This window comes from Stylophora pistillata, chromosome 8 (assembly GCF_964205215.1).
Source record: "Stylophora pistillata chromosome 8, jaStyPist1.2, whole genome shotgun sequence".
Classification (NCBI taxonomy): Eukaryota; Metazoa; Cnidaria; class Anthozoa; order Scleractinia; family Pocilloporidae; genus Stylophora; species Stylophora pistillata.
The window spans coordinates 8,305,346-8,328,724 of NC_142526.1; the positions used below are offsets into that span (position 1 = coordinate 8,305,346).

The window sequence follows — 23,379 nt, forward strand, 5'->3', positions numbered from 1 at the left end:
TTTTCAACTCCAGGCAGTCTCCATGTTAAGTTAGTATCTATCTTCAAAATACCTTTGTCTGAGGAAATTCTGAGTCTGAGGAGTAAAGACCTGAGTCTTCACCTTTCTCTTCCTTAGAAACAAGTCAAAATGTCATTTACATAATCCTTATTTCCAGCAGTACATTCCACATATTTCATAAGGAAGCTCACAATAGATTTTAAGAGGTACAGCTTATTTAAATTGAACGATAATTCTGTAAAATTAAATAACAACAGTGGAGGGCAGCAGGGAAGTCACCATGGCAACAAAGCCAAACTAACTTAGGCACCTGTCAAAACAAACACTAAAAAAGAGTCTGGAATCAATGCTTACCAATTAGTGGAAAGAGTCGAAAGGGAGGGAAACAAAGCAAGCAATCCTAGAAACCAAGTAAAGGCACAGAAAGTTCCCCACAAACCTCCCTTGAGACCCCACATCCACAAGTGAGACTGCTGCATTGACTTGGTTTTAACGTGGCCTAGGTTACAATTAGTCTTATTTACCATACTTATATCTACGCATGACATGCTAATTTAGGTGGCTCTGAACTGTATGTACAGACTTTTATAAAAGTTTGAAAGAACATGCAAAATGTGGTAACTATTTTGTAAAGAACAGCTCCCTTCCATCAACTGTGGGCCAACAAATAACTGACAGGCCACTACCAATTATGACCAACAGGTGACACGATGAGGGTTATTGGAACAAAACTTTGAATGTGCTGTATGTATCTTATTCTCAAAAAGCAAAGTATGTCAAATCACACCACAGTGCTTTGCAAATGACCTTTAGGGACATTATATGTCCCAAATGTGAAAATGGATATTCCAGTAAATCTCCACCTGGTAAAGTGACACAATATTAACCAACATAAGGCATTAAATACAGAGCAAAGTAACACAAAGAACTACTTAAGACTTTGCAAAATGATGTACTGTCTGAGTAAGACGAACCTTATAATAGACATACAACACACTATCTCCCTTTATCATACTGTTTGTATATCTTCCACTCCAGATACCACACTCCTTGCCAAAGTCACGTTTCGCTTGCCCAGTTGCCCTGGCAAAATAAAATCTGCAAAACAAAGTTAATTATAAGTAGAGAGGTCAACATAAGTTGTAATAGGTGAATCAAAGATGAGGCATCAAAATGTTCAGCTGCATGACTTAATGTAATATGTACTCTCTTAAATTTATATTCAGGTAGTGAAATAAATCACTTGTTCTGTACTTGAATGTTGAAGATAGAGATTGCCAGCCCTTGGGGACCTTGTAGTAGTTTTATGATCACAATTATTGTAATTACAAGTACCATATATTTCCAGCCTATTAACCATGGATTATCTGCTAATTTATCAGTGAGCAACTGTTAATTGCTATAGGTAATAGGGCGTGGTCATGCTAAAATGCAGACTGCAGACTACAGACCGCAGACTACAGACTGCAGACTGTGCAGATCATACTGAGTGGGGAATTATTAAGAATTACTTATTCATTTGATAATTAACCTTCCAGTCCAGTACACCTATCATTGTCCCTGAAAAACTTAGTAGACAATGCAAGCTTCTAATATTAAGGACTTTTAACTCTCATGACAACAAAATATTACCTTTCAGTGCCAGCAAGAATTGGGAAAGTAACCCTGAGCTTCTGCTCCATTTCTTCTTCTGTTGAGCTTACTGTAAATAAGATTTTCCCGCGTTTTGTCTTATCTTTCTTTATCTTTGCCAAAGTTATTGTTGTTGGCATCCATACTTCGCTTGATCCAGGCTTTCCATTGACATCCTCCTCTGTTATGAGCATTACAGACTTTTCAATGACATCACCTGCAGCTTTCCTCTTCCTCTTTTTAGGAGGACATTCGCACTGATTTGTAGCCATATCCTTTTGAAAAATGAAATTTAATTAACTGAAACAGTAAAGTAGGGCATGTCTCAGCCCGAACCAGCTTGTCAAAGAATGAAAAATCCTTATTTACAATTCTAAACCAAAGATTTCTAATATTTGGTGAACCCTTGCCTAGCAAAGGCAGAACAGTCTACTCTAAATCAGTATGAAGGAATGATGCTACTTCTTTCTCTGGGAAGATGTCAGATAAAATCACCCAGAGACTTTGGGTGTTTTCTCATATGGAAAGGAATTGAAATATCTGGAGGTAATAAAGAGAAATGGTCTACTAAAGCTTACAGAGGGGTCAGTAAATACAACCACTGACTAGATACCCTTTGTACCATCATTCTCTAAATACACCTCAACAATTTGAATAAAAACATTTAGCTACATTTCTCAACATCTCACTAAAGAAGAAACTCCCTCCTCCTCTTATATCCTGGGCAGGCAGTGTTTCAAACTTCTGCTTTCTATAGATTGCTCTTTTAAGGAGCAAAGTGTGTTTGGGCCTCCACAGATCTAGTTTAGGCACAAATGGTTAGTTATTTAGAGGTCAACGCCTTGAGTATTCTCTATAAAAGGGTTGATTTCATTAAATTCATATCCTTCCACTGTTAGCTTTTGGCCCTTAATTTGACACTTTACAAAAATAACTGTGCAGATAACAAGTTCCCCTAAAATGAGGATTAAACTTTGTTTAAATAAGGGGCATAAATGAAGTTTTCAACCACTACATTTTACCAACAACTAAATTGATCCCAGTTTGGGCTTTCCACACATTGGAGAGTAACTTGTTGATGACAACAGCTAGTGTAGAGCAGGCCAGCAGCCCTTAGAAATCAAAATCCAGGCCTGAAGTCTAATTGTCCAGTCAAACCTATATTTTCTCAGACACAACCCCATTTTGGCCAGAAAAACATCCATTGCATCTTATCACTATAAAAGTGCCCTCCTTGACATGATATTTAAATACATTTAAATATGAAACAAGTAAATTTTCAGAGCATTTTCTGACTGTACATGAGCATCCATCTCAATGCAGGAAAAGTGGTACAACCAAAACAGTCTGTGAAATCAGTATTACATCTACATCTTTTATATGGTTAAATTTTCATACTTACCTAGGTTATGAAGTTAATGAAATTAACTCAGGCTTGCAAACTAATTGATTCTCAAAGTAATACAAGCTAAACAAAGTTTATTTACTACGACAGAAACACAAATAGCATCCTTGTCCGCTGATTTGACATAATTTGAGCTCAGAATGACTAAGCTTAAGCATCACATTGTTTCACTGCTACATCTCATTGAAAGGGGCAAAGCAAAAATGTGCAATCACATACAGCCAGAAATCTTACAACCAATACAAATCCCTTATTAAAACTTCTTGGTCTGGTACTTAAGTATCTGTCTTCTTCTCAAGTCTTTGAACCTTAAAATATTAATACTTGAAACTCTACATATTTTCCTTACCATCATAAATGACTGGAAAAATTGTCAATCATCTAAAGACTGGACAAAAACTTTTCTTGACTGGACGTTGTTCATTACGCAGCCCTCAATGGGCCCTTACATGAAGAAAGCTCAAACCCCCCCAAACAAAAGCAGTTTAGGGCCATTGAAGAAACAAATGCCAAGGAATTTTTCAAAACATTTTTTCCTATGTAGAACAATTACATCTCCTTTTCAAAAAGTAAGGGAAACACTGCCTACCAACCAAAAACCAAGAGGCACGTGAACTGCAAATAAAGAAATTGAATTGCAGAAAAAGTAACACAATGTACTACTCAACTGGCACCTTAAGCAGGCACAGGCTCGAAAACCCCGTCCAAAACTGAATTTTTAGAGGCTTCTTTTTCTACAATTTGTTAAATTTCATTTTACCTAGGACTGTTTTGTCAGGTCTTGCGAGAGTTGAATGATTTATTCATTGGCTTGAGACGTAACTGAAAAGTTCACATTCAGTTAACATTAGCATCTCTCAGTCACTGTAATTATGTTGAAGTTGTAAAAACGTTTTAGCTTTAGTCTTTAAAAAAATAAATGTTAATTTGCAACCGTTGATTACACCTCTAAAATTCGATCCGAAAAAATTCCTCTCCTTCCTTCTGTTTTACTGAAACCAAGCAGTTAATAAGCACGGTGAAAATTTTTGGAACAACGTTACGACGCTTATATAAGAGCACAAAGGGGCCATACAATCTGTTTGTGTAGCCGACTGTTGTTTTATCGTGAATGTACCAGATTTACCGTTTGCCTCACCTATAGTGATATACTGCTGACTATGTAAATAAATCAATGATAAATAAACGTTGAATTACTTTACCTGCTGTGTATAGTCCTTTTGCCTCAAAAATGTTTTTTTTTTAGCGATTTTGAAAAAGTCTGTAACGAAGAACTCTGACTTTTTCAATCAGCAGACAATTTTATCTTTTTGCAGCGGTAGTAACCATTGAAATTCTAATAACTTATTTTATATGTGGAGGGAAAAACCCCTTCATCGATGTAACAACTTAAAAGTGCAATCATGTTCCCAAGCTCTTCAACGCTTTGGTTGCAATTATGAAAGGTACTTACCGCGCCAGTAATCATATCTAGCAAGAAGCATAAACATGCACTAATAAAATGGACACGTGATCAGTGCTACGAGAACGCATGTAACATCCGCATGACCCCTGCTGGCAGAGGATTTGATAGTAACACCAGCAGACAACAATTTAGCAGCATTACGGAGCCGTGATTAACTTGATCTGGTGGGCAACAACCAGGGAAATTTAACCAAAACTCGAGTATGTGCGTAAACATCAATCAAATAATGTCATATGCTCTCTTCAACTTCGACATGAATCCTACGATGAGATTGTGTTTTCCACCTCTATTCCATACGCGTCAATATGATAAAATTATCGTGACGAACATTTTTGATGAGCAAATCACAAGAGTCAACACCCTGTCTCATAGTCTTTGTCTGTGATACTCTGAAATTACAGCTCTAACATTTAGCAGAATTTTTGTTTGAAACTTACCATTGCGGCCGGGCTAAATCCTCACTTAGCGTACAGATACAAGGGGCCATTCCATTTAAAATCCGCACCCCCCCCCCTATTGAAGGCTTTCCACCCCCTTCAGAATTTTATGTAGATATCAAGCAAACCAATTGAACCTCCTTCAGAAACTACTCGTGAGAATTTCTGTCAAGGGTACTTTATGGCGACCCCTCTCAGAAATATGGTTCAACCCCCCTAAGAAAAAAAAATAGCATTGACCCCCCTCCCCCTAAGAAATCCCAGGCCTTCAATAGGGGGTGCGGATATTAAATGGAATGGCCCAAGAATCGAATCTGGCCTAAAATAAGGACGTTATCTAATGCCAGGCAATTCTAAACACGTCTGCGAGGAAAATCGATAAGTACTTCCGTCTAAAACATTTTGAAAATGTTTCTTAAGGTATCGATCCGCTCTATGAATTCTGATCGAAATTGATGAAAAACCCCTACAACACTGCTCACGTAGTCAGTCTAGAACATTTGCGTGACTTTTGTTATGTGACGAGCAGCGGATAACTTAGAAAATATGAATGATCACATGACCAACCTATAACAACAAGCGGACAAAAGAGATTTTATCAGTCGTTACTCTTGGTATTTCAGTTTATCAAGGCTAGCAGCTTGGTGTTTCACCATTTTTTTGAGATCATTCACCACTTTTAAGGTTACCGTGCACCTTCAGGGGTCTCCCGCGTGCAAGCGACGTAGTGCGTCCGGTTTATAGGACTGGCTGGCTATCAAACTATACCAAAACTTTTGAAAAAAAATTAATTATCGAATTTTTCAATACTTCTAAATGCGAGCGCCCGAATCACCTTTTAAGAGCTGCAAGTCAAAGGGAATTTGTTTGATTTCTCTCAAATTTTGACAGTAGCTAGTTTTACATATAAACAACAAAAGGATGTCCCCGAATTTTTTATTTCTCAATACTTTTTTTTCAAGAGCGATTTTTGTACATTCACTCCACATTTTTTTTAATCCTATTTCAAAAGTGTCCTGTAACTTTTCACTGAAATTGAATATGGCAAATCGCAGACACTTTTTTTTTAGCGCTTTGGCCCCGGAAACGGAGGAACACATTACTTAAGAGAAAAACAAAATTCGCTTTAACATGTAACGTTCAAAAGGTGATTCGGGCGCTCGCATTTAGAAGTCGTGAAAAACTCGACAATTCATTTTTTTTCAAAATTTTTGGTATAGTCTGATAGCCAGTCCTATAAGCTTTAATTTAATTGGGGGTTTGGATATCTACAGTTTAAACCGGACGCGCTACATCGCTTGCACGCGAGACACCCCCTGAAGGCGCACGGTAACCTTAAGATCTTACACAAACTGAGATAACCGTGACCTGCTGCAAAGTCCTTCTTGCTGAAATTTCTCGTCGCGGTATTCCACTCCGAAATCAAAGCAATATTAAAGCGTAGAAGATTTTGTGAGGAAAACTGCAATATAAATAATCTCATCGATGCTTATATACGCACAAGTCGCCGACTTCTAGCATACAACATATATACTAATATGATGCACGACATTTCGGTCAAAACTTCCGCCATAAACTTTTGAAAGAATTTCCCCAATAAAAAAGATATTGTTGTCCTTTTACGGGTCGGAAATAAGTACAAAAAGAACTATGATGCTATTTCTCACCTTTAAACGCTCTTGAAGCTTCAAAATCAGCCTACGCACTGATGATAAACTGCTTCGACAACCTTCTTAAGAGCGATTAGATAAAAGTTGTTCACGTGGTCAGTCTAAAACATTTACATAACTTTTGTTATGACGAGACAAACAGCGGATGACTTCGAAGATATGAATGATCACATGACTAAGCCATAACGACACACGGACAACAGAGATTTTAACGCAGTTATTATTCTGAGTATTTTATTTCATCAAGACTAACAGCTTGGTGTTTCACCATTTTAATGCTCCAAAAAGGCGGCAACAAGGACAAGTTCAGTAGAAATAATAAAGACATTGTTCAATGAAAGGCAACTACAAATGTTCATGTCATGTTCCGCAAAACACAGTTTCTACGATCAAGCGAGCACGAATCGATGGTTAAATTCAGAATAATATGAAAACCTCATTCGTCTGCATATTACCACGATATATTTATTTTTGCCCTTTTTTCTTCAGAAAAGTTTCGAAGTCGCCAAATTCTAGTATACAACATGTACTCATGTGATGCACGACATGTCCGTCAAAACTTCCACCATAAACTTTTGAAAGAATTTCCACAACAAAGAGATATTTTTGTCTGTTTACGGGCCTTACTGGTCATGTGATCAACTTGTTTTCGCATTCCGGAAGGTAACGACCAGCAGGGCCGGGTCGTTCAAAGCTGGGTAAGATAACAAAGGGTCTGTGTGAAATCCGATTTCAGATTTAAAGGCTTTAAAAGAAAACTCCTTATAGCTATTTTTCGCTACGATTTGGTGATTGGATGCTCTAAACATAATAGAGAAAATTTCTACGAAAAAGGCTTAGAAACCCGGATTGAAATTTAACTTTGAGTTAACGCTAATCGGCCCTCGAACAACTGGGCCAAGGCAAATGTAACCATAGTTAGTAGAGGGGAACACAGGAATGCGTCAACGAAGTAATGGCATAATTGCTAAAATACGGTTTCTTAGGTGGAGCCAACACGAATCGGTACTTCATTTTAAAATATTTTTCGTACTTTAGCTATTTCCGCGCTCTTAAAGCATATTTTCTGCCCTTTCTCTACAACAAAGACGAATAGGAATTGGTATCCAATATAAAATTATTTTCGTACTCCAACTGCCTCTGGGTTATCGACAAATCTTTTGAATTCCCTTTCTCTTTAACTATGACGGGAAGCCTAAAATGTAAGTGTTTTCCACCTCTATCCTTTTCATACCCTTGATTATATTTAATCGATCGTGACGATATAACGAACTGATAACAAACACTCAGTCTGAATTTCGATCACGGGAAGCCGACAGTCCTGAATCAATTCTGTATCAGTGATGAACGTTTTTCCAAAACAAGCCTCAAGAGTCTGAACCCTACGACATAGTCTCTGTTTCTGATACTCTGAAATTACACATCAGTGTAGCTCTAAAACTTCGCAGAATTGGTGTTTGAAACTGACCAAAGCGACCAGGCTAAATCGTCACATCGAGCATAAAAATACACGAATCAAATCTGGCTTAAAGTAAAAGGATTTATCTGATGCAACGCATTTCCAAACATGTCCGCGACATTTCCAAACATGTCTGAAACACTCGATGCCCAAAATCTACCTCAACTACTACATTGCTTTACGCCAATTTAAAAAAACTGCCCTGTAGTGCCTATCGAGCACTTTCCCGAACAGAAAAAACCAAACCGAATTTCTGATTCTATTCCTTTACGACCAGAATAGTAATTGTAAAAACCCTTCCCATTTCTCACCTTCAGAGGCTAAGCTCAGCTCGATCCGCTCTATGATTTAAGATCGAAATATTGCTCATGTGGTTAGTCTTAAATATTTGCGTGACTTTTGTTACGACGTGACAAGCAATGGATGACGGAAGAGGAAGTGGATGAATGATCGCATGACTAAGCTATAACAACACGCGAACAACAGAGATAGGAATACATATAATAACATAATACGTGATTATCTCTCTCTATAAACAGGGAGATTTTATGCCACAATCGTTCTCGGTATAATCATATGATTAATTATGTATGCAAACTAATCTAAAAAATTAAAAAATCAAAAAGAGAAAGGTAATGTATTTTTACGTCTACAGTATATCTATCACCGACTGAAGCAAATTACACCGTCAGTTTACGGCGTTAAACCCTACATTACATATATCACCGACTGAAACAAAAGAGGCCGTTAATTAACGGCGTTAATCCTATACAAGAGCCAATTAGGGCTCTTGTCCTATAGTATATACATTACCGACTGAGATGAATTACGCCGTTAGTTAACGGTGTAAAATCTTCCAGTATACTGAATTATCCAATGTTCTATCTTACGCCTTAGCTTGCTATTTCTTAGCACAGTTGCCTTGGTAGGTCTTAGCTTGAAAAGTGACGGGGTGGGTGTTTGTAAAATATTTCTCGGGGTAGTTCGACACGACAAGTCATCGATTCATAATTGGTTGTCTGAGAAGTATGACAAAAAATAGAATTAGAACTAAGTTCGTCATTCTTCGAAAATTTCGTCGATGGAAATGCTAAAAGTGGCAGAAGATAGTCAATACAATGAAAATAGAAACGATCGATTCTCGTGAGTTTGTTGTGCTACAAACACAATTTGGTTTTCTTTACATACATACATGCATACTAACTTTATTGGAACTCCCTTAAACAGGGCTTTTCAGTCATAATAAACTAACTAAACATATTTACACAAACAATTTAAACTAAAATTATTTCTTATAAAACACATTTTTAAAAAGAGTCTTAAAACTATCAATTTCTCTCACATTCTTAATATTCTCAGCTAGTCCATTCCATTCCCTTGGACCCCGGTAGTAAAACCCCCTTTGTCCCGTTGACAGTCTACATCGGGGAACCACAAAACTATTACATCCCCTTGTATTCCTAATTGTGAACTCCTGAACGTTTAACAAAAAACTTAGCTAAATAATCTAGCTGGAGCTAGACCATTTACACATTTAAATGCTAAGACCAACTTATCAAATAGAACTTTCTCTGTAACATCTAACCATCTAAGAGATCTCTGATCCTGAGAGATATGGTCAAACTTCCTTAACTCTAATACAACTCTCGCTGCAAACTTCTGCACTAACTGTAATTTGTGTAGATTATGTTTAGACGTCTCCCCCACACTGAGGAACAATAAAATGATTTACGGAAAACAAAGCTCTCGTAGTAAACAACTCATCTACCCAAAGTTACCCATGTTCTACCACGTTAAACCTCATCTACCCTAAGTTGGCCAAGTTCTACCACGTTAACCGTCATCTACCCCAAGTACCCATGTTCTACCACGTTCAGAATGGCAAGGATGAAATCTTAAAAATTCCTTAAAATACTTTCATTAAATTCTTTTTAAAATCATTGAACGAAGCAGCGTCTCTAATGGATTTTGGAAGCTCGTTCCATGCCTTGGCTCCACGAAAGCTGAAGGATCGTTGCCCTGTGGCGAGGCAACATTTAATCAACTCCAAGCCGTTACGTGTCCTTGTAATTCGGTTATGGATCTGGGAGCGTTTCCTGAACCTCTGTGATAGATACGCAAGAGTGTCTTCATTGGGGCTTTTATACATCATGACACAGATATTAAACTTTGAGTCTATAGTTTACGTCAAGGCATCCTAATGATTTTAGTCCTTTAAAGTTGTGATTGTATTTCTTCAGGTCGAGGAAAATTCTTGCTGCAAAGTTTTGAACAAAAATGTTTTTCTCTGAGTTATTACTTCATACTATGGAGCGATAGAATAGTTTATTAAAGACAAAAGCGTAAAGTAGTACGATAGTTTTCTTATCAAGCAGGTTTTTTATGCGATTAATCATGATTAACTTGAAGATACAGCTTGAAGAAATTTTGTTGATGTGGTCATTGTGATTCAAACTATTGTCGAGGTAGACTCCAAGGTCCTATGCCGAGGTGACAGGTTCAATGTTCTTACTCACAAGAGTTACGGTTTTTTTTTTTCAGCAAACAAAAGAGTATACCCTTGATAATTGAGCATCGTTAGTTATTGTTCACTGCACCCCTAAAAGTGTAAGTAATTTTGTTGGACTCCTTTCTCTTCACACTTTCTGCTCTGAACTTCAACCATCGTTCCAGCTTTCTATTCGTTACCACCACTCAAATTAACTTCAGATCTTGTTTTTTATAAGTGACCTGAAGGAATCAAACCCTCAATCTCTGACCGTCCTTTCTTCACCGGCAGTGCCCTAGCAGTGTATCGTCTGAACCTTTGTACCATGCAATTTTATCAAATATTTGAGACAATACGCGTGTTCTAATACGTTAATAGGTGTGTCTAAACGAGAGCATGTAAAGACGGTTGTGAGGTATCGCTTTCTACGTTCCCTCAGGAGTATTTTATAACAGCAACAGAGGATTTTTCCCTCTGTGTTTACACAGCCTAATCCAAACACTCGGGGGGGATGGGAGGACTCCACGAATCGTCAAAGAGTCCTGGTTGAACAAAACAGGTGAATATAGTTGGTTCAAGAGGTCAACCTATTCACGTCTTTAGTGGAGTGTCCCAAAGCAGGGTGTATGAACAGCCTCCACCGGACTAGACGAAGTTCATCGCCAGATGGGTACAAATGGCGATGCTCTAAGGACAGTTGCAGTGGAAGGGTATCGATACGCCATAATCGATGGCTTTACGACAGTAGAGTTTCCATTAACAAGCTATTAACCCTGTGGTACACTTAGGCACATAATTTTTCAACTTCTCAAGCAGTGCACGAAACCTCAGTCGACGGCGAAACAACACTAACAGAAATGGTGGTAGACTGCGGGTATTAATTAACAAGAATGTCGTTGGTATTATTCCAAATGAGGGCTGCGTTTGTTATTCCTAAAATGTTTTTGCAAAGGCGGGACAGCTTCGCATTTTCTCTGTTTCAAGGTTTGACTTTATAAACTAACAAGTATGTCCTTTCTCCATTAACAACAGCAAAACGCTCACTAAAAATACTTATTCTTAATCATTTCGTCCAAGACCATATGCTCATTTCAATTTCTCTTTATTGTCGCGAACAAATACATAAACTGAAACTTGGCTTAATAACTTGGATAATAATTATTTACGTCATCAATGCACATAACTGACCCGACCATAAAAGCTATACGCCTCTAATAATATACATAAAAATTAAATTGTTTTCAATTTCGTATAATATGCCTATTTCCTTTTTTTTTTTTTTTTCAAATTCACCCAAAACAATTCTTTAATAAGGCATGGTGTCATATATGAAGACTTTTCTAACACTCGCTAAGCATATAATAGATCTGAGTTTGCAAACTTTCACATTTTTGCGAAATTTAAAGTTACTGACCTTCCCCTTCCATTTTGGTGCTTTAGTTTTCGAAATTGCAAACAAATGTTGCTTACAAAAAGCAAAATATAACTTGTAAAATATTTGGGTATCATCCAGGTCATTTCAAAATTGACCCTAGCGTTAAACTTAGTAAAAACAAATCCGGACTCTTAGCCCTGTAAAACTAAGTTTGTGCTCTATGCATCCTTCACCTGACTGCAGGTAAAGGCGTGTGAGGAATTCCTTAAAGTTACGGACCATGTTCTGCCATATGATAGGTAGTCTTTACAAATATAAAAATTATCTATAGTTATGTCAAACCCACCAACTGTTAAGTATCATAATGTCCTTTTCAAATAAGTTCTGTAAAACCAGAACAACCGTAAATATTTCTTATATAAGCTTCTGCTGACAAGCATATATAAGCTTCTATATAAGCTTCTATATAAGCTTCTGCTGACAAGTTCCAATTAAATGAAACCAAGTGCAAGGAACTGCGCATAACATTCAGTCACTCTAGAAAGAACTTTGATCCAATTAAGGTTAATGATCAGGACTTAGAGTGTGTAGAGCAAGCAAAGATCTTAGGTTTGCAGATATCTTGCGATCTCACGTGGAATAATCACGTATCCGAAGTTGTAAAGAAAGTAAACAAGCGCCTGTATTTTTTGCGTCAGCTTAAGCGTGCACAGGTCAAGTCGGAGGAACTTTTGCTCTTCTATTTGACTTGTATTAGGCCTGTCACTGAATATGCATGCCCTGTTTATCATCATAGCCTCCCGCAATACCTTTCAGTAGATCTTGAGAGATGTCAAAGGCGAGCTTTACGTATTATCTATCCAGATTGTTCGTACAATGAGGCGCTTCTTTTGACTGGTCTAGTTCCCTTACACAACCGCCGCGAGTTCTTATGTGATAAGCTTTTTAATTCCATCCTGTCTAATCCCTCGCACAAGCTCTATAGCTTACTACCTCCCAAGAATGAGTGCGAAGTCAATTTAAGGAGTCAGCACTCTTTTACTACACGGCGCCTCCACACCATTCGTACTCGAAATAGTTTTATCCATCACTATGTCCATAAAGCAATGATGTAATATTGTTTTTCTCTTAATTATATATTTTTGTCTTTTTAATTAGTTCTTCTTAGCCATGTATTTTTTGTAGTATATATTTTATTGTAAATCAAACGTAATTCAGCCTGTGGCTGCAAGGTTTTTGATAATAAACTATCTATCTATCTATTTATTTCTTGGAGCCAAAAGATGTAAAATGTGCTTCGTTGGAAGGGCAAGTTCGCAATTCGGTCAAAGAATTGAAGTAAAATGAAAGGTTACCCAAACGACTAACGACATCAATAGAAATAGAAGGCAACAAAGGCCTCTGACACTCTGCGCTCAGTTTAGGAACTACCGCAATGATTGAAGTATTATAATATTTCTAAGGATACATAAATTTCCAAATAATACACCTAAAAAAAGCGCCAATAATTTCATCAACCTTAAAATTGTGTCCTCTGACGATAGTTAATAACATAATGGTTGCCACTCCACGTTACAAAATATCGCCTTTGGCAAAACAAATTTTAACTTTCATATTTTAATTCCACGTTGAGAGTTTCTATCTCATCTTGGGCATGGCTGTTTACGTACCCATTTTAAATTTCAAGTAATATCTTCTAGGATTCATAACATATTATCATCTTCATCGTCGGTTTTCTCGGCTTCATCTTCAGGTTTCTTGTCAAAAAAACTTTTTCGAGGCTCATTTTCTGGGTAGAAAGAAAGTTTCAAAAGTTAAAACGTCTACATAGTTAGCATAAAACGCAAGCTGGCTTTAACCTCTTAAAACCCGTACCAGATTTTCTGGGCAGGAAGGCACAAAGATTACCGCTATTACGCCTGGATTGCTTGCTAATTCATACTGTCAACGTTAGAATCACATAATTGAATAAAATCTCGCATTCTGATTGGGTATTAAGCATGGATGCGAATTGAATGCGAGGCTAAGTAATATTGCTTCGTATCTCTTGTTTCTCGCTCAAAATGAAAAACAAATATATCAATGCTGGTTTTTTTTTTCCCGTATTGTTATTGAATTACGCGATTCAAGGAAAATCCAATACCTGACGAGGAAATTCGGCGCTAAATCATGATTCCACATCGTCAAGCTATGAATTTTCCTATAACATGCCGCAATGAAACTTCTGAGGTTCGGCCTGCCAAAACATCTTTCTCTTGGCAAATAATCTTTACAGTTTTCCTATATATCACAAGTTCGCCATTACACTCGGGAGTGGAGGGAGGGGGGGGGGGAGAGAAATGCTTCAGACCCAACTGTCAAACATAATTGATATCAGCTATCACAACTTGTAGACGTAAGCCTTTCCTGAAACAATTTGATAGCACACGTGAAGCAAAAAATACCGGGGTGCAAATGGATCATTCATGCTCAGTTATCTAAATGAATCTGAAAACGACCTCTTGAAGAGTCAGTCAACTTTCGTGCACATTTGCCGGGAAACATGTATTTAAAACATTTTTTGATAACTGTCGCACCTTAGCAATGAAAGTACAGAATAGTGCACCTAAGTATACTGATGTCGAAACAGAGCTTTTTGCTTCTGCGTCAAAGCCAATTTAGTTTCTTTTTCTGATAAAAGGTCCTTAAGCCACCGAAGTATCTTTCGTTGGTGTGGATGAGGCTTGTTGGTCAGAACTTTTGTCCATCTTTAGATATACCTCGTCAGGAGGAAAACAGGCTCCTTTTGTATTTATGATCTGGGACACTTAAGTTAATCCCCGCGTAGCAAATATTAAGAAATTTATATCATTATTTTTGTATAGCCTTATGCCCAGAAGGGTGAAGAGGATATTGTGATTATTTAGCTTCAAAGTTGCATACAGAATTTCCCCGAATAACTGCTCACCCTCAAATAAACGCCCCCCTCAGCTTCTTCCCACACTTTCTGAAATAGTAAGGAAACAAAGGAAAACTGTTTCTGTTGCCATTTTATTTAGAAATTTTTAAGGTTTAACTATAGCGGGTCCAGTAAAGGTTGATAGCTTCTGAATAAGCGCCCCCTCTATTAAGTGCCCTCCTTCCAATGAGCACCCCTACTTTTAGCCGAAATTTTAAAGAGGGGCCTGGGCGCTAATTCGAGCAAAAACAGGATGATAAGAAGTTAAATTTACTTACTCGGAATGAGGCCCTCGAAAATAGCTTGGAAATGCGATTTATTTGAACCGTCATCTCCCGTAATCACAAGTGGTTCTCCCATTTTCACACCAGCGACATCAACAACATCGTCGGTGTCTTCACCGTCAACCAGTTGCAAAGCACCGGGAGATAGATAAAGCATACAATGTTCTCTGCAATTAAGCTTGAAGTTCAAGAGTTCTACAAGCTTGGCTACGAATGCAACTGATTCATTTTGGATCCCGCTACATTTAAGGCTGATAAGGCATAAGGTCTCATCAGATGCATAGTCTTCGTGAATCCTTTCAGAGGAGATTTCTACGTAAGAAAAGGCATCTTCAGTGTCTCTGCAGGAACCAGCAGCACAGCGTAGGCCCAGAAGAATCTTGTTCACATTCTGCAAACAAATGCATTTTTAAGTGCCCTCGAAGTGGTTAATTCTATAACAAAACTTTTAAATGTGAACGTCTTAAGAATCCCGGCAGGATTTTTGCAAAAAACAAAAACAAAAAAAAAACTTAACACTAACTAACAACAACAACGACAACATCAATAACAAAAACCAAAGATGCAACAAAAAAATCAGAAAGTACCCCAAAAATATCATTAAAAATTATCAGAATCCTTCAAGTCCCGTGGCCAAATCAGACTTTTGAGAACCTGATGCGCATTATTTAAAAAAAATTGACTCCATGATCAATTCTTCCCTATATGAAATTATACGTACTCCTATGTGCGAACAGTTCTAATGTTTCACAAACTCTTTCTTAGGATCTATAAGTTTCTAGACATTGAGGTATTCCAAATCGAAGTAAAACATAATTAGAGAAAGCAGGCTGCTCACCTGTCGCGGACGTTTCGTGTTCCCTTGAAAGACAAATTCATCTCCCATTTGAACGTACTCGACAATTGAACCAACTTGAACATTTTCTGCTTTCACCTCCTCATCCTCCCAGGTACCCATGAGATCTTTCGTCACCTGTTGATAAGGTTCACCCACACCGGATCCTTCTTCATTGATCTTCCTCCCATAAATAAGGCTAGTAGCACCACTAAGGTGAGTGTTTGATATTTCAACGACTACGCAGTGACCTTATTTGGCATTGTCTGCAGCTGTTAATGTCAGTCTGTTCATACGTTGGCTGAGAGGTATAAAATCGTGATGCATTATGGAAGATTCACCCGGTGATTCTTCCATAATGCAAGGCTTAAACTGTTCACATCTCGGGCTAAGATGTAAACAGTTTAAACCAAGTTCAACATCTTTCGTTGACTCTTTTCCACATTTGGCTTCTTCAACGATGTCTCTCGGATTAGTCATTTCTGTTTGCGTCGTAAACTTCTTTCCAGGCCTTTTTAGGCAAACTTACGGTCTTCTTTCCTCTCAGCTATGAGAAGAGAAAAAAGTACATCATGGATACAGGAAGCGAAGTGTAAAAGTATTTTATCGTTTTTTAGCAATGGTTCTATTTATAGGACTCTGTGGCCTTTTCAGAAGGGAAAGGAGGTTCAAGTAGGGTAAGATAAAAGGATAAGGGTGGGAAAGGTGAAACACGCGAATGAGAAGGCGAAGGAAACTAAAGCATTAACCCTTAATTGTAGAGACGATTTTCCATTTTATCAAATTCGAGAAAAAAAGAAAAGTTCCAATGAGGAGTCGAACCCCAGAATTTTTAGTTTATTTTTCTATGTTCCACGTCCGCTACAAGACGAAAATCATCTTTCCCCTTTCACTTATGAGCTTAAAGTTCACTAAACCCTCTATAATTTATTAATTGTCACCCTTACAACATGTATTCGCTAAATGTTTTCTAGTTCAAAGTGTTTTTCTGTTTTTCAGTCAAGTATGAGCTGCCAGACATAAACTGAAATTGTGATACCGTCTCAGTTCAAGTTGACGCATGTACATCTATGATTGTTTTTGTTGCACAGCAAGTGTTTTGAATGTCATTAATATTTTTATCATTCAATCACTACACATCCTACACCAAGTGTAACTTGTAGATGAATTCAAAGTGACTTCAAGTCAAGTGAATTCAAGTTGACTGACACCATCCCGCTCCTGATGCGGATTTTTGAAATTATTGAATGAAAACGTTTACAAGAAAATAGCTTCCTAACTTCCAAACATACCTGTATATCTACATCTCTTTCAAGTGATAATTTAGTGTCCTAAAATAGGAATAAAATCGGTCAAATAATAAAATTATCATTCGATGCACTTAAGCTACACATTATCATTCTTAATATGTAACCCTCTCAGCATCATGCCCAGGCTTGGCACAACGAGTAAACACAGACGCCAAAAAATATATACATAAATGCAAAGAGGGAAATTACGCTTTCAGCTTGGTAAGAAAAATTACCTGGAACACAGCACGGGTAGGGATGTACCAATTAACATGCTGTACAAAAAGAAATGCTTTTAAATTTATAAAGTATTTTAAATTCAGCCAAGGGGCTGCAAGCAATGAAACATCCTTAATAACACATCTGCGATATAATGAAGAAGATTACGGAAGTTCAGGTAGTAATTTCATGTAAATTCTACAGTGTGTACAAAATGCACATGACATGAAGCTCATTTCCTAAAATTTCCCTACGTTATTCCATTTGACGTACCTGTTTATGTTCAATATTGAGGATAAATATGGTTGATTAGAAAATGCGAAATTCCTACTACAAAATTAAATTTCTTCCGAGGAGCAACCAAACACCCTGCCATCAGCTTCGAACTTTCTCCTAAAACTAAGCCGCTCCTCTTTTTTCAGCCCTTCTTCCTCGCCCTGGAAAAATAATTAAAAACACTCATGAGCTCAACAGTTTCACTTAAGAAACTAAAGTTAATGCAGCTTCGCAATAGCAGATTCTGAAGAAAGAGTGGATTTGAAAAGCTACTACTTCAAGCAAGAAAGCAATGCCTCTCAAAATAACAACAGAATGCCGGAGACAGAGCAATATTTGAAGCTCAACCATTATCCTCTACGGCCTAAAATTAATATAAATTCAAATTCGTAAATCTGCCCCGGCTTAAACCGACTATTCTTTTTATAGAGTTTGATACTTGGAAAATAATCTTAATTAGCCCCATAAATGAAACAACACAATGACCCTACTGATAAGGCTTTAACGTCTCCCTTTTACAGCTAACTCTTCCTTGAATAAAGCATCAGTCATAATTTTTTTTGGCCTCGTTTGCCTTACTTCTATCCAGGTTAACTAGTGGTTCGCAAGCATCTCCTCTTACGACTGCGGTGGCACTGTAACGTGCCCCCTCAGACCTCTCCCGACTCGTCTCAAGTCTTCCCGCGGCAGAGAAACGCTTGACCTGCAGCGCTCATAATGGAGGGCTTAAGGAATGATGACTTCCGAGTGCTCTCCGGTGTATTAGCTTAGGAAAAACATTGGGCTGATAAAGTCATCCTGACTTCACAACAGGATGTCATGAATTCATCATTGAATTTCCTTAACTTGAAGTCAGTGGAACAGTTTTCTACCTTCAGTAAATTAAAAGTCGAAACCTTGACAAAACTCCATTCACCTAGACAACTGACGAGTATCGCCCTGTACTACAGTTCACTAACTAGTACACTGTGTGTATTAAAGATTCCAGGTGGATAGAGGTGCCGCAAATGGATCAACGTTGTGACCCTGATGACAGGGCTTCTGTCTAAGCCATATTAACCTGAAGTCAAGACACTTTGCGTGTAGCATCCAACTAACATATGTTAACAGATGTGAAATATCATTCACAGTAAATATAACAAAACCTACTAATAGTTTACTACTTGGAAAATAATCTTAATTAGCCCCATGATTGAAACACCACAATGACCCCATTGATAAGGCCTTAACATATCTCTTTTGAAGCTAACTACAAATGATAATCTGAACGACATCTTCGTGAATTCAAGAATACATTCATCTGAACAGCAACTATCTTGAAGAGAGACAACGCGATGAGTAGATACATGAGAATGCATTTCCCAAAAAGATCTGATTTAGAACTTTGACTAAACATTACATAAAGTATACAATTATAATCCAACTGACCCTAATACGTACCCGTTGCATGGCCAACTTGAGACGTATACGTTCCAGGGAAAAATATGATATCAATCTAATAAACGATTCAAACATATGTTGAGTCTAATGCACGCATCTCAGAAACGCAAGACATTCATATATTTTGCGCTTCTAACCAAACAGAGCCCTTCCATGAATAAAGCTTCAGTCTCGAAATATTTTCTGGCTACGTTTGCCTTACTTCTATCCACGTTTTCTAATGGCTCGCAAACAATTCATCTTGCAACTGAGGTGGCATGGTAACGTACCTGCTTAGACCTCTCCTAACTCGTCTCAAGTCTTCCCGTGGCAGAGAAAAGCTCGACCTGAAGCGCTCATAATGAAGGGCTAAAGGACTGATGACTTCCGAATGCTCTCTAATTAGTAATTTCCCTAAAGACAAGTAAATGAATGTGGTCAAATCACCCCCATGGACAAACTGCACTGGAGTATTTTTCACGCAGCATTTATGCTACTGGGCAAAAAAGGCTCCTTAAATGAAAAACTCAATGAGATAGAGATACAAAGAGCTAAACTTCTCTTATTGAATGACCTAAAGAAGCCAAAGCTAAATGGTAAAGTCTGCTCGTGGAATCGACAGAAAACACAATGGAAAGTCTGTCCTTACGGTATTTACGCCCTCCTTTTTTTTTTTTTTAATCAGAAATCTCATTCGTTTGCTTCGCTCACTCGTTCAATTTCTGATACTACCAACTGACTAACGCACTATACCCAGGCTTAGCACAACGAGTTAACACTGACATCATTTTTTTAACGCACATCAGTTTAATACATTAAAGCAAAATAGAGAAATCATGTTTTCACCTTGGTTAGGTAAATATTTTGGATCACAGCATGGTTAGGGATGCACCAATTAACATGCTGCACAAAAAGGAATGCTTTTAAATTCATGAAGTATTTTAAATTCAAATGAATAAAGGCTGATAGTTTCTAATAATGCGTAATCATGCGGGAGACTAGTTTTTCCACACACGCGCGAGCACGCACTAGCATGGCGTGATGCGCAGCCCCTATGCGCTGTGGCAGACGCGGGCACCATGTTTAAATGTCGTTATAAAAAGTAAAGGTGGAAGTCCTCTTTGGAGCGACCAATAAAAACTTCACGGAGAAATACAGCATCGCATTGTAAATAATGTACATGTTTGTGACAGATGTTCGACGTTTTTATCAACGTTAATCATTATTTCGCGTGAATCAGCGGACGCGAGTATCTAAAACCAGCTATAACATGTTGCAAATGACAGAGAAGTATAGCAGTACATCGTTATAGCATTTATGATTGCTCCAGTTCTCATGAAGGAAGGTCTGGCAATCGCTATTTGGTTGATATTAACACGATTGGAGGTATGTGTTTGTAGTTACTTCTGATCAATTGATCGACATCATTTCTCATAACATAGCATTCTTTCAAAACCATTATTATCAAGAATGCTAAAGCTTTCAAATGGTACACCCCCTTGAGTGTCTAACTGCACGCAGAATCGAAAGGGAAAAGAGGGATTGAAATTGGATCATTTACCAAATTGTTTGTCAGAGACTAGTTCTTAAAAATAATGTTCATGTACCTGCATTGTTGTATTATGGGCAGATGGTTTTAGGCCACCTGTTTTTGGTGTATCAAGTACTTTTTCCAGTCTACCAAGCACAGATCTTGTCTCACCTGCAAAGAAAACTATTATTAAGCCATGACAATAAGTATTGGGTTGAGTAAAATTAAGGATTTAAATATCATGTTTTCAGACGTTTCAGAAATAGTCAGAGGCGCACAGTGACAACAGTTACATGGGAAATTTATGAAACTTCTGAAACCACAAGTGAATTTATTTATCCTTAATTTTACAAGGAAAAAAAGCAATTACTTGTTTTTAACATAAAGGGAAATATCATTTTTCTATTGAGGTCAAAAATACGCTCTGTTGCCATTTCAGTGTTCAGTTAGTGTCAGTGAACAGTTAGACGCACGAATCAGCTGAATTAAATTTTAATTGTGGTATGACAATACCAAAGGAAAGAAACCAGTCTTTCAGTAAATCAGCATTAAGTAATTTTGCCCTCTACTTTATACTGATAATGACTTGATTGCATTGAATAGATTTGAGTCTCTTACTAAAACTGTACACTACAATGTAGGAGTTTGCAAAAACGAGTCGTCAGAATAATGACTTTTTCTGACGCTAGATCTCATTCTGGGCCATTACTGAAGTCTCTCAGACTCCTAAAATTCGCTGATATAATTCATCTTGAAATTCTCTCTTTTGTTTATCAGTGGTACCATAAACTAAGCCCTTTTTTTATTAATTGTTTTTAACCCAGTATCTTCTATTCGTTCATATAATACACGTCAATCACAGATTGAGAATCTGTTTGTTAAATCTGTTCCTACCGCTCAATATGGCATTCATTCTCCCAGTTACACTTTTTTCCAAAACTTTGGAATTCTTTATCTGTTGATACAAAGAAAATCAAGCTGTTTTCCAGTTTCCGTCAATATACCAAGAATTCTGTGACTGATGGTTAAAACGCTATTACTGATTCCTAATGGCTTACGATTATATTATCTTTAACTACTATTTAACTAATGAAGTCATACTTTTTATCTAAAACAACTACATTGTATCTAAATTCCTTCTACTCATATTATTGTTTAGGTCACCTACTATTTAGTTGTCCCAAACTCTGCACAATGAACCTACAATTGAAAATTTCTTTTCCTTCACAATCTCTTGATTTTTTGTATTTAAAACACTAATTTGTGATCAATTATTATTCTGTGTGAGTTTAAATAAAAATTGACTTGACTGTTCTTTGTTGGAGGTGTCATAAGTTGTCTGACTTTGTAAACATTTGTAGCAATTTTAAATGTGATAACCTCTTCTATGATTATAATTACGATCCGTAAGGATTGAAAATGTACCAAACACAGCTTGTGAAAACCATTTATCACAGTACACTTAATAATAAGCAAACTTAACAAAATAAAGAAAAAGTAAATATATGCCTGTGGTCTGACTGCTGGTCTTTCCTTGGCAAAAGGTTCAGCTATGGTTCATTTACCCACCAACTGTAGACCAAACAATGCCCTACTGATAGTTAACATAATAAACAATCAACTTTCCTTTTCAAAATTTGTCACTTTTTCAGGGTTCTCTCTAAGTTTTTAAGTAGCCGGAGTTTTTTGAAAAGAAGACGGTTGTGGGTTCGGAGGACCCATTTGATGGACCTCAGCCCATCGTTTCTAGGGGGGCCCGGGGCATGCTCCCCGGAAAATTTTTGAAAACTGGAACGCTGGAAAACGCATTACCTGGCATTTTGGGCCATGAAACTCAGGCCCCGTCCACACGTATCCGGATATATTTGAATCCGCAACTATTTCTTTCCGGATGCGAAAATATCCGCGTCCACACGTTATGTGATCACGGCGTATTCAAATCGAATTCGCCCGTCCACGCGTATCCGGATTCACTCCAGATTCAGTCTAGTACCCAGGATGACTCTATATATATTGGTTACGGAGCATGCGCTACGGCATTTAGCAGCCGCGGAAATTCAATGTTTCAGTTTACGTGCGCCAGTTCTAACAGTTAAAAACATGTCGAAATCAGGCAAGAAAGCTAAGAAGAATGAGGGGAACAAGCCAGAATCATTCATATGGAGCGACGACGAGGTAGATCGAGTTGTTATTGAACGTGACAATATAGTACAAAGCCGCAAAATCTATGGAGAACATTGACTGAGAGTCGTGCCAGAGTAAATATGGCAATATTTTAGATCGCTTCGTAAATCACTATTTGCCTTTGATCGGCGGTCATACTTAACTCTGCGCGGTAAACACTGGCGCCAATTTTGTGAGGTCATCGTATTAAAAAATATCCGGATTCGACCGTCCACACGTATCCAAAATGTTATCGGATTAAAAAATTTCCACTCTGGAGAGCGGATTCAAAAATATCCGGATTTGCTTGCAAATTCGCCGGATACGTGTGGACGATAGCCGTATCCGGAAAGAAAAAGTTGCGGATTCAAAAATATCCGGATACGTGTGGACGGGGCCTCAGACATTAGTGGAATGAATTAAGCTGCAATTATACCTTGAAAGCCATGTTACTCAAAGAAAGAATAAGCGACATTTCAACAATGTAACCATAT

At 37.6% G+C, this 23,379-nt stretch overlaps 3 protein-coding genes across 3 annotated transcripts in view; all 3 read right to left on the reverse strand.

Annotated features, from left to right (window-relative positions):
• The window catches only part of LOC148724789 (uncharacterized), a 49,713-nt gene extending 44,641 nt beyond the window's left edge, over window positions 1-5,072 (reverse strand). Inside the window, exons 1-4 of the mRNA XM_088731659.1 lie at window positions 4,940-5,072; window positions 1,633-1,907; window positions 975-1,098; window positions 53-112 (exon numbers count right to left, since the gene is read on the reverse strand). Coding sequence (XP_088587785.1) covers window positions 53-112; window positions 975-1,098; window positions 1,633-1,907; window positions 4,940-4,942 — 462 coding nt within the window. The 5' untranslated portion in view covers window positions 4,943-5,072. The remainder of the gene's footprint in view (window positions 1-52; window positions 113-974; window positions 1,099-1,632; window positions 1,908-4,939) is intronic.
• The window catches only part of LOC111328599 (uncharacterized), a 197,905-nt gene that overhangs the window by 99,535 nt on the left and 74,991 nt on the right, over window positions 1-23,379 (reverse strand). The window lies entirely within an intron of this gene.
• Window positions 14,965-16,406, reverse strand: LOC148724791 (uncharacterized). The gene is made up of 2 exons (XM_088731670.1): window positions 15,992-16,406; window positions 14,965-15,544 (listed from the first exon to the last, which is right to left on the reverse strand). The coding sequence occupies exons 1-2, from the start codon at window positions 16,109-16,111 to the stop codon at window positions 15,140-15,142; spliced, it is 525 nt and encodes a 174-aa protein (XP_088587796.1). The 5' UTR covers window positions 16,112-16,406; the 3' UTR covers window positions 14,965-15,139.